At 55.3% G+C, this 11840-nt stretch overlaps 1 protein-coding gene across 2 annotated transcripts in view; it reads left to right on the top strand.

Moving 5' to 3' along the window:
* UNC5B (unc-5 netrin receptor B) overlaps positions 5068-11840 on the top strand; it is a 29368-nt gene continuing 22595 nt past the window's right edge. For both annotated transcript variants that reach the window (XM_021399840.1, XM_021399839.1), the window contains exon 1: positions 5068-5245. In XM_021399840.1, the coding sequence (XP_021255515.1) occupies positions 5152-5245 (94 nt within the window). In that variant the 5' untranslated portion in view covers positions 5068-5151. The remainder of the gene's footprint in view (positions 5246-11840) is intronic.

Raw genomic sequence — 11840 nt, 5'->3', positions numbered from 1 at the left:
CCTCAGCCTTCGGGTGGCTTTGCAGCTGGCTCAGGAGCGATGCATGTGCCCTGCTGCTCGGTAAGGTACTTTGGGCTGAAATCCCTGCCCTGGTACATGCTGCGGTGGTTCTACAGGATTCTGAAATCTTCTTGTGTGCCACAAATAGCTTGGCTTTGCATCAGCTGCTAACACCCGCAGAAGCTGTGAGGTGTGTGAGAGCAGGCAAAGGCATATTTGCAAATTAGAGAATCTGTTCATTCTGAGGGAAAGGGCCAGAAAAACATCAGGCAGGGCAAAGCAAAGTGCAGACCTGTGTATGGCAAAGTGGCCCTGCCACCACGGAAGGACCTGCTGCGTGCTCAGGTCCTGTCCTAGCTCGGCACTGTGAACCGCATGCGTTCCTTGCTTCTCGCAAAATAATTGCCATTTTCATTTGTGGAGGGAAATAATTACTTCATTCATGACATGAAGTCAATTTTTGTCCTGAACCAGAGGGAGCTCTGGGCTGACAAAAGGAATTTCAGAGTGAGTGAAAACAAGACTGGCATTTGTAGACTGCAATTAAAGGCGAAAACGAGCCAGCGCTGGGGGGTTTCTCCCCTTTCTGTTGTTGCACATCGAGTCAGATAGCGCGTAAAATGGGCTGGCTGCTCTGCTCAGAGCCCACAAGAGGAAAGGTCTGCCTTAGCTTCGTTAGCTCTACAAATAGCTGACATGTTGCCATCCAAAGATGTGCCAAGGGAGTGGGGGCTCTCGGGGATCTCCACCACGGAAGAGTGCAAAATGCTGCTGGGAGCTGGGAGATCATCATGGGGGCATGAAATCCCAAATGGAATCATAGAGCAGCGCCTTTTCTGGGGCGCCTCTTGCCCAGGGCAGCCTCAGCCAAGCAGGGGACAGCCGACCACCTAGGGGGGGGAGAGCAGGACCCAGCCAGGCCAACTGATGCTGAATTACATGGAAAAAAGGAAACCAGAGGCAGGGTGTGTGGGGGTGTTCTGTAAACTTATCTGTTTTTCACCATCCGCACCAAAATGATTGAAGCTGGTGTCAAGGGTGATATCCAATAGAAAATTGATGAAACATTGATGCTGGGGGATGAATATTTCAGGAGGAGCTGTATACCTCGTACAGCACTCTTCTTCAATCTTTAAGCAGTGCCGGATAACCTTGAGAGGGGTGTTTGTAAGTTTGTTTGTGATGAGGCAGGGTTTCGGATGCTGTCCCCATGCGCTGCCTGTATGAGGTTCTGTGTCCCCATTGGCACAGTGCTGCGGGGAAAACACTCAAGGCTGACACATGCTGAGCCCTCTCAGCAGCAGGAATGAAGCACGGTCAGGGTGGGACCCGTGGCAGCTGGACACACGGGGAAGCTGGCAGCACCCACGGAGTGGAAGCATCCCTCTGGCTCACAACTATCCAGAGGGGAAACAACAGTGCCATCCCCAAGATAGGAGCTGGCACCGTGTTGTTGCTAAGAGTGAAGCCATTCCAGCAGCCAAGCCAAATCGTATCCTATCGGCTTCAAAGCAAGGGTGAGGGGACCTGGATTTGGGTTTTTTCTTTGGGACGCATCTAATGCAAGGCATCTGCCCTGTGCCCAGAGCAGCGGCCATGCACGGGGACCAGTGCTCCTCAGTGACATTTAAAGATGCCTTGGGCTCTCTGCTTTTGCTACTCGTAACATTCGCTTGTTTATTTTGGAAATTAGCAGTGCTTGAGGTTTTTTATTTTAAATAAAACCTCTAAGGAAAAGTTGTTTTGCTTTTTTTTTTTTTTTTCCTTCTTTTCACATAGAAGCAGCAGCGCTGGGAGGATGTGGTTCAGTGGGCTCTGTTTGTTTTATTTCCAGGGTGGGGAGAGAGAGGAAAGCTTTGCAAGGCAGGAGAGGGTTTTTTCAGTTTGTTTTAAGGAGCAGCTTTGATTTGCCATGAACAAATCCACAACACTGTAGTGGAGGGGAGCGCCCTTCCTGAGCAGGACCCCCTGCCACCTCCACTCCTCCTGGAGGACAGGTCCCTCCGTGCTTCCCTTGCCTCCCACACCATCCCACAGCTTTTGGGTGTTTTTTTTTTTTCCTCTTTTCCCACCTCCTCCGTGCTGAAAGCTGCAAATCAGGACCCTAGGGCACTCGCGTCGCTCCAAGAAGTCTCTTCGCTCTCTTCTTTTGAGCTGTATTTTTCCTTTTGCAGTGTTCAAACACCATCTGCTGTTTCGTACGGTGCCACTTTCACAGGAGGGGGGTCAGTTTTAAGTGTAAATTGCTCCTTAAAGAACATATTGACAGTAGCGGGGGCTGAAATTCTGCAGCAGGTGCAGAGAGGACCACAGCCTCAGTCCACCAAAGCCATCCCCAAACCACAGGTTTTCATTTCTCAGCCTCCATGCGGGAAGAGCATCTCCCACCCAGCGTCCTGCAGCCCCACAGCCTGCAACAAGCTCTGCAGCAGCACCTCACTCTGTGCCCCATTAATGGGGCAGCCCCGTCCCCAGGGTCCTCACCTGGGAGCCACCAGCCTGCCTTTAACATGGAGCATCCCCAGCATTCAGCAAAGCACAAGGACAGGAAATGACAGTTTTTTGTGTGTTTCTTGGCTTTTTTTTTCTTTCCCTTTTTCTATCTTCTTCTTTTTTTCTATTTTCTCCTTTTTTTTTTTTTTTTTTTGCTGTTCTAGTTTCTCACTGGCAACAACAGACGTTATGTTTTGACGAGTTAATAAACATCTCCCCCAGGAGCTGGGAGCTCCGGCATGCTCTGCTGCACTGTGTTTTACCTCTGCCTCACACACTTTGCAGAGCAAGAGGCATTTTTTTTCCCTGCTCCAAAAACCAGATGCCTCACATTTCAGCCTTCTCCACCTCTTGCAGGTCTGAATGGCCTCCCAGGAGCTGCTGATGCTCCCGCGTTACTTGCCAGGTTCTGACCTGTCACAGGATCCCTTCCTGATGTCCCCATGTCCTTTAACAACCCCAAATTAAATGGTGATGGAGCCCATGGGACAGACAGACTCAAGCCCTGGACCTGCTGTTCTCAGGGTGCCCCTCATGACACACCAGCCCAGAGCTGCCTGTTGGGAAGGATGAAATGACAGCTTGGACATGAAGACAGTGCACGGTGCAGGGAGCCAAGTTGTCGGTTTGAACGTGTAGAACATTATTGCTCGTGAATTATAGATAGTGATTGCACCTTCTGGACAATAAATTATTGAGCTGACATGCTGGATGGAGACCATGAGGATGGGGAGGATGCTGCCTGCCCTGCTCCGAAGCGGGATCTCTGCCCGCAGCTGCGGGAGCAGCGGGTCTGAATGTCACCGAGTGCCACCCAGCAGGGCAGTCCCAGCTGATAGGGGAAATTTCCCAGCTGGAAGTGTTTCCAACACAGGATGTGCCGTGGCTCTGTGTGGGTGATGGGGTATGGCATCTATTTATCTGGGAAGCATGCAGTTCGCAGGTGGGAATCCCTGGCTGGGGATGGCATTGTGGCCAAGCCCGACACATGCCCCAGGCATAGGGGCTCCCTGGGGTGACCACACCGTGATGTTGAACAGCCCCACGCCCCTCCAGTTTGCCTAAATGCTATCTGGGCCCCATTTAGGTTGTAGGTCTCCATAGCATCCCCTGGCAACGAGTGTCCATAATCGAATCGTGTGTGGCGTGGAAAAAGCGCTGCCTTTTGTTCGTCCCTAAATCTGCCGCTTGATAACTAGATTTGGGCACTCCTTGCTCCTGCACTGAGAGAAACGGGAAATTATCACTGCCCCTGCACCTGCTCCATGGCACTGGGCTTCTCCTACCTCACCACTTCCCCAGTTCAGACCTCCCCTGCTGCCTGTTTGTCACTGGGGTGGCTCTGGAGGAGGGCAAGCAGGAGGGTGACACCGGGCTGTGTCCCCATGGGGCTGCCAGCGGTGCCCTGCAGATGCTGGGCAGGATTTCCATCCATCGCCACGGAGGCTCTGGAGTCCTTAATCGAATCACACGCCAGCGGCACTCGTAAAGCTCCGCAAAGCAGAAAGGGCTCAGGAGCCGCTCAACCACGAACGCCTCCTCCTCCCGGTGCCTCTGCGCAGAGCTGGCCTCCCTCTGCATCTCCCACCTGCAAACAGGCGTCGGGAGGGGGCTGCAGCCTGCAGCTATTCGGGTTGCCTTAGGGGGCCAAGAAATCCCTGTCACCCCCAGTTTTGGCCACCCCAGCCCACCTACAGCCCTATCTGCTGCTGAAATCTGGGTGAGAGGCGATGCCCAAGTGTGGATCGCAGCCGAAGGGAGCTTTGTCTCACCAGCTGGGCTCTGGGCCTTTCCTCTGCTTGCTGCCCACCTGGTTTTAATGCTGTTCAACGCTTTAATGCCCCTGTCTTGGCCACACCAAGGCTGGGAGTGCCGGGGGCTTGGGCTGAGCACAGGCACCAGGTCACTGGGGGAAAAGTAGGGGCGATGGGCAAACACCCGGGAGGAAAAACAGCTCTTTGCCTTAATGATAGTTTGTCATGTCATATTTTGCTTCGGTTGCGAAATAGCGGCCAACTAACCATTCATTTGCATTGCTTTAATTCATATTTTGAATACCAGGCAACGTCTTAAACACCACCAAGTTTAACCCCCACCTCCTCACTGGTTCTAAAACTCATTCCCCACAAAACACTTGCTCCACCTCCGAGGGGCTCCTCCGCTCAGGAACAGCAACGGGCACTCTGAGCTGTTTCGCTCCTCTTCCAGCACGATGCCCTTCCCCATACACCCAAGCTGAAGGCAGCAGTCGCTGTCCCAGCAGCAGGACCCCCCTCCATCCCTGCAACCACCACCCTACCCCAGGAACCGAGCAGTCGCCTGCCCTAAATCCGCCTTTCAGGGTGCCCGCACTGTGCCGTGCCCAGAACGCTGCGGGGCTCCCCCTGCTGCCCGCACACCCCCTCTGCAGACTGGCACGGGGAGCAGGGTGGGGAATCCGAAGAAGCCGAGCGGAAGCTGCGCGGGGCTGAGGCCGGACACAGCTCATCGCACGCTCCGCCCCGTGGACACGCCCCTCCACGTGGACACGCCCCCGCTGTGACCACGCCCCTCCACGTGACCACGCCCCGCTCCCCGCCCCGCCGCCGCGAGCCGCCCGGCAGTGTGGCGAGGCGGGCGGGCAGCGACGCTCTGCTCCGCTGGTCTCCGCGCTCCGCCATGCCGCCTGCCCGCCGCCTCCTCCTCCTCCTCCTCCTCCTCCTCTTCCTCCTCCCGCTGCTGCTGCACCGCCGCTGGGCGCTGGCCGCCGCAGGTACGGGGCTGCGGGCTTGGGGGCTGCGGGGAGAAGTTGTTTATTTTGGGGGGTGGGGGGACACACACCTCTTTGGCTGCGCTGGCAAAAGTTCGCTGCCGTTCGGCTACGCTCAGCGCTGCGGCTTCGTGGCCGTGGGTTTCGGTTCGTGTTTCCTACGGAGCGCAGCGGGGTGGGGGGCATTGCCCCCCCCCATAGCTGCACCCCGAGAAGGGTGCGGGGCGGCTGCGGGCTGCTGCGCTCCCGCCGGGCGAGTCTGCTTTATTCTGTTATTTGATTCCGTTATCTTATTCTGTTTCATCCTGTTTTTCCGTCGCCATGCGCAAAAACCAAACCAGTCCCATCGCTGTCTGTAACGCCGCGGGCTGTCGCGTCCCGCCGGGTCAAGCAGCCAGTCCTTCAGGCTGGATTTGATCTTGGCTTCTCTCAAACCCGGCTGTTGGGGACTGAGGAGCTCAGCGATCTTCTCTTTTTTTTTTTTATTTTAATTTTTATTTTTCTGCTATGGCTTTTCAAAGTTTCCTGCGCGCAGCCCAATTTTGTGATTGAGATGCACTTGAAATGCTGCCCTTCCGTCGGCAGTCCCTGCGCAGGCAACAAACAGGCGTCGCTCCTGCTGCCCTCTCTCGTTAACACTCCTCTGATCCAGCTCAGCCTCCACTATATTTATATATATGAATGTTTGTATGTATATATATAAATTTCTATATATAAGTTCACCCCTCCATGCAACTCACCAACACCTCCTGAGCTTGGAGGCTGCTGGAGGCTGTAGCTGTAGGTATGGGAGCTGTGAGGATGCGGTCTGGGTTCAATCCTGGGAGGAGAGGGGCTGAGAGCGTGCCGCAAGCCTGGGTCTGTCCTGTGTGCAGGGCTTGGAATGAAGGAGGCTGGGGGCTGAAAACAGGTTGAGCCTGCCCGAGTGAGCCGTCTGAGGGCATGCTGTGGGGATGCAAGTGCATCACTGGGTTCTAGATGGGATGGAGGTTGCAGGCAGTGATGCTGGGATGGGTGCCGATGGTGCCCCCCGGCTATGGCTTTTCTGTGCCGGCTCCCGGAGAACATACTGGGGGAGACTGCTGGTAATGTAGGTATCGTTCCCATTGTCCCCAAGAGCTGCGATTCTGGCACTATGGGCAGGTGGCGGGGGGCTGCCCGAGGACCCCTGCTCTGCTCCAGGCCTGAGGTGCAGAGGAGCTTCTGCGATGTTGTCTCCTTGTCCCTTGGCCTCTCCAGTACAGAGGCTCCTTCCCTTCGCCCCATCCCTTTGGGTTTGCAGTTTGAGAGCCGAATTCCTGTCCTTGCTCAGTGCCTGCTGCTACTGTGGGGATACCCAAATTGCTCACACAGCTCTTTGGATCCCATCGGCCCTGGTCTCTGCTTTGCCTCGCTGTGGTTTGCTGTCATTTGCCTTGTGCAAGGCACCCTGCTTATGAGCCAGCCGACAGCCCCTGCACCGCAGGCACTGGGGAGGATGCATCCGGAGGTGCCGTGTGGGATGCTCCCCCCAAACCAGAGCTTTTGCCCATATGGCACTGTAGGATCAGGGAGCCTGTGGCATCAGGGTGACACGGCTCCTCGCATCCTGCTGGAAAAACAAAGTGTGAGCTGCAGCAAGGATGCATCAGTGCTGGGAAATGCACAGCCTGCAGAGAGAGCTCCCAAAAAGTTGCTCCGATGCAGCAGCCCCGCTCTGTGCCGGGCCCTGACTCACGGCGCAGGAATGCGTCGGGCTGGCGGCCCCGGAGCCGCTCCTCGGCTGCGCTCATCCCGACCCGGGGGCTGAGCTGGGGCCGCGGGGGAGTATGGCCCCCCCGGCTGTTGGTTTATGCTTCTATTGGCTTGAAATCTGGGGACGCCTTTGGGAAGGGCAGCTCCCTGCCTCCCCCTCTTCCTTCAGCCCAAGCTCTTTGGGTGCCGGAAACCCCCTTCTCAGAGAGCAGAGCCCTTCCCCGAGCCCGGAGGTGCGGGATTTGGGGCTGCCCCAAACGCTTCCTTGGGATTTGTGCGGATAAAGGGCTGCTGGGGAGGGAGGAGCGCGAGCAAGGCTCTCCTCCGAGGGATGGGGCTGGAATAATCCCCCCGGCATTTGGCAACCGAATGTTTTGAGCCAGTTTGCTTCTGTTGCTCTTTGCCCGTTTTAAGGGAAAAGTATGATGTTATTTATTTAGCTAGTTATTTTCCTGCCCTGGAGATGGAGGACAGAGAGTTGAGACACTTATTAAAGAGTAATGTACCCAGTTACGCAAGAAGCAGAAGCGCAGCGAGGTAGTGAAGGGACCCAGAAGTGTTCCCTCATCCTCCCAGCGAAGCAGAGCACTGGGGCAGCAGCTCTGGGAGGTGCTGTGGCTCCTGCTGTGGTGCAAGGAATGGGGACTGCTCCAGTTTTCTGGCTGGGAGGGGGAGGGAAGGGAGCTTGGCTGCCCTCCTGCCTGCAAGCATCCTCCCAGTCCCTACCAAACTCTCCTCCACCCGGGCACAAAGTCAGCTCCCAGCATCTCCCGTGCTAGCGGCCGTCCCACTGGTGTGGTTACCCCTCCTCACCCCATTCCCCTTCTTCCCAAGCCCAAAGCTGAGGGATTGTTTCCCTTTGAGAAAGCGTGGAAAATCCCATTTAGTGACACTGAGCGTGTGTTAAACCAGTGCTGGGCTGCCTTTGTGGGGCAGCGACCACCACGAGAGGAGAGGTGAGGACCTTGGGGGTTCCCAATGAGCTTTGGGTGGTGACTTTGGCCTTTATGGGTGATGAAGAGAGCAAACCCACTTGCGTGGCATTGAGGTGGGAGCATTTGGGTGAGTGTCCTGGGCCTGGGTGTGCATGCTCCCAGCGGGTGCTGTGGGCGGCGATGAAAGGGCTGCGTGGCGTGGGAGCTTTCCTGGGGCAGGAGGTGGGAGCCCACAGCTCCTCTGGACAGGTTTAAAGAGGGGAAGGGCCATGCCTGGGCTGTGTTTGGGTGTTGCGTAGCCTCCAGCAGCTATGCTTTTCCAGGTTTGCTGACATGGGCATATCCACCCTGCAGACTCTGTCCCATCCGTAACAGCACAGCCCTTCTCCAGGGCCAAGCAGCCCAAGGGTGCCTCCTGCAGCTGTGTTCAAAGGGCACAGGGCTGTTCTCTCCCTTCCTTGTGTGTAACTCGGGAGAAAAATGCATTCAAACGTAGCGGAGGAGCAGCAATCCCCTATGGAGCTCCTGGATGCTGCCGCGTTGCTCCTGCTGGAGTATTGCTGGGGAACTTTCTCCTTTTTGAGCAAAGAAAGCTGGAAAGCCTTTTGTTTTGCTGCATGCATGGAGGATTCCTGAGCACTGAGGGCTGCACTCAGTGCTGTGATGGCCTCAGGACCCGGCGCCGGGCTTAAGGTGTCCCAGCTGTGCCCTCCTTCCCTCCCTGGGCACCGGGTGGCTGTGTTGCAACCTGCAGAGTCACTTCAAAAAGCAACCGAGGCCAGCAGTTGCGGTGGATGTGTATACAGCAAAATGCAGAAGTGTAGATTTCAGGCCCTAGCATTTATACAACAGCATAAAAAAACCTCAGCTGGCTCAGCCCAAAGCTGGAAAAGCGAGCTCCGAAGCTGGAAGCAGGGCTGGGCTGCTTCGCTCTGAGCGGTGACTAACAGGGGTTTTTCAAACAAACGCTGGGATAAACTGGTTATGCAAAGCGGGGGGAATCGGGCAGGTTCCTGGGAGTCTGGAGCAAAAGCAGCGAGCGCGGGGCATGCTGGGGCCGGTCCTGCCTGCTGGGGAATCCCACGCGTGGCCGCACGGATCTGGGGGCCGGTGGTTGGGCATTGAGAAATGTTGGTGATCCTGCAAAATTGTCAGAAGATATATTATTTTTGCAAGCGGGCCGCTTGTCCCCGGCACTCACCCTTGGAGCATCCTCTGGGTGATGCCCAAGGGACCGGCTGCTCTGCTTGTCCCTGCTGGCACAGGGCTTGGGAGCAAGGCAGATTTTTGGGGAAGGGCTCATGCTGGCAGGGGGGGAAGGCTGTGAAAAGCCGACGGGAGTGAATGCAAAACATATGTTTCTGTGAGGGTCAAGTTGCATGCCTAAAAGCAGCGGGGAACAAAAGGAGCCGGCGTCACGCAGCTCGGGTCCTGCAGCCCGGTGGGTGCGGGAGAGCGTGGGGGGACCCAGAGCACCCCCAGGTGGGCAGTGGGACCAGATGTCCTGGAAATCAGCAGTGCTGGAGCTGGGAGGGAGATCTTCCAGGTCGCACTGCCTTCGTGGCTCTGCGTGTTGCTGGGGGTGGAGGAAGGAAGTTTAAGGGTTCAGCTGCCCCCTCCCCATCTCAGGAGGAGGAAAAGGGACCACCACAGCAGCTCACAACTGAAATCCTATGGAAAAACATCACCTAAGCTCCTACTGGGTCCCTGCCCTCTGCACCACCAAGGGCTGCTCTCCCTGGGAGCTGGACAGTGGAAGCACCAATCTTAGCAGGGAAATTGCAACCCCAAATCCTCCGATTTGCCAGAAATATCGAGGTTGTGACCAAAAGGTTTGGATTTCTGTCATACCTTGCTGCCAGAACTCGGTCTCCTCCAACCCAGCTCTGGGAACTCGCTGAAAGTGCCTTTAGGAAGGGTCTAAACTGAGGGGGCAAGCAGTGAGCCCTTTTGGCTTGGGGGGGGTGGGAAGGGCTCTCCCTTTCCGCACACTGAAGGCATGAAGACGAGCCCTGGTGGCTCGCTGGAGCTATGTGCAGCCTGTCAGCTCGGGAACCATCTGCTCGGCCCCTGGGGACCACTGTGTGGGATGGGATGGCAGTGGGGAGCCGGTGCTCCAGCCCCAACAAATGGGCACAGCATCCCCGTGGCCCAAGCTCCTGTGCCCAAGATAGCAAAAACGAACCCAAAGTATTTATTTTTCTCTCTGTCTGGGTTGTTTTGTTTGTTTTGGGGGGAGAATTCTTTTTTTTTGCCTCACTTCCTCGTGGAATCCAGATTTTTTGGTGCTGTTTGTGTCTACATCCCTCCCCCGCTTCAGCTCCCAAGTAGACGTCTCGCAATTAAGTGCTGCCTGATTAGGAAATTAGCACTGAAGTTTTTATCCAGGCGAGCTGGTCGGCCGGTGAAGAGAGAAGGATCTATTAATATCCCACTGAAAAATGAAATATAAACCGGCAGCATCACACTTGCCACCTACATTGGGGACCACAAACAGCGTGTGGGTGTGAGCGTTTTGTTCTGGGAATCTGTAGGAAAGCAGCTCGCATTCTGCTGCCATGGGACCACGTGGGGTCGGCTTGTTTATGAATACAGGTGCTGCAATAGCTGTGGCCATTATGCACTGTCATGCAGAGTGGAGAGCTGGTAGGTAGTTTGGGAAAGCTGTGAGCAAGGTGAGGAGCTGAAGGATGGCTTGGGGTCATGGCAGAGGATGTGCGTTGGCTGATAGCCTGTAATTATTGCAAAAGGAAATGGTCCTTTGCTAATGAACGCTAAGTGGCTCCGCAGCAATGAGCCTCTGCGTGGCCAAGGAAGAGATGGGAGGAAAGGGAAAGATGAGCTTCCTATCGCATGTGTGCGGGGTGGGAGATGCTCTGTGGTGAGGCCGTGCAGTGTGCTGGGGTGGGCTTGCTTAGTGTAAAGGAAAAATCAAAGAAGGATAAGGCTGGAAAAGCTCTCTCAGCTCACCCAGCCCACCCCCACCTGCCCACGTCCCTCAGTGCCACCCCTCCATGGCTGCAGCACCTCCAGGGATGGTGACTCCCCCACCTCCCTGGGCAGCCTGTGCCTGTGCTTCACTGCTCTTTTGGAGGAGAAATGCGTCCTAATATCCAATCTGAACCTCCATGTCGCAACAAATGGAATTGAGGGGGCATTTGTAGGAGCTGCGTGGTCTCAAGGCTGTGGGATGAAGAGCATCCTCATCCTCTTCTCAAAAAGGTGATCAGAATGAGAGCTGGGATTTGGGACAGCAAAGCATGCGTTCCTCTAGCTTATTCTGGAGAAAACACACACAGAGAGATGGCATCGCTTCTAGCTCAAAATATATGTATAAATCTATTTTGGGGCTGCTGAGAATGCGGCTGCCCCTCGTGATGCTTCGCAGCTGAGATCACTCCTGGCTGTGCTGACCCGCGCTGGAGGTTTTGGTTGCAGCCCGGTGGTGAGCTCACACTCCTTGTTTGTACAGGCAGGGAGGGAAAAGCTCAATAATTTGGGATGGAAAAGTTAAACAAAGCAATGGAGAAGCGCTGGTGAAGAGAAAACTTTTGTGTTTTGTTTTGTTTTGGTGTGAGTCTTGACCCAGGCAGTGCTCCTGTGCTGCCCAGTTTGGGCAGGAGCTGCGTTTCCACGCTTGTGAGTTAGAATGAGAAACCCAGAGCGTTTCTGACAGAACGTCAGTGAAAGTGGGACGGAGTTGTTGTTCTCTTCAGAAGGAGGTATCGGGCCTCGTTTGGGGAGTAATTGAATTCCACCAGTGCTTATTTAGAAAGAAATGCAATCAGGTTGCAGTCCTACAGACTTCTGGAGGAGATGTTCAGTCCAAGGCGAGCAGAATGCTCTGGAGGCAACCAAGACTCAGGCAGGGCTTTCATTTTGGCCTAACTTGTTGTTAGGAAAGAGTAATTTTTATCATTGGGGGTGAG

Source organism: Numida meleagris, chromosome 5, assembly GCF_002078875.1.
Source record: "Numida meleagris isolate 19003 breed g44 Domestic line chromosome 5, NumMel1.0, whole genome shotgun sequence".
In the NCBI taxonomy this organism is placed as follows: Eukaryota; Metazoa; Chordata; class Aves; order Galliformes; family Numididae; genus Numida; species Numida meleagris.
Note: the sequence above shows the minus strand (reverse complement) of the source record. Positions and strands in the feature narration are given on the sequence as shown.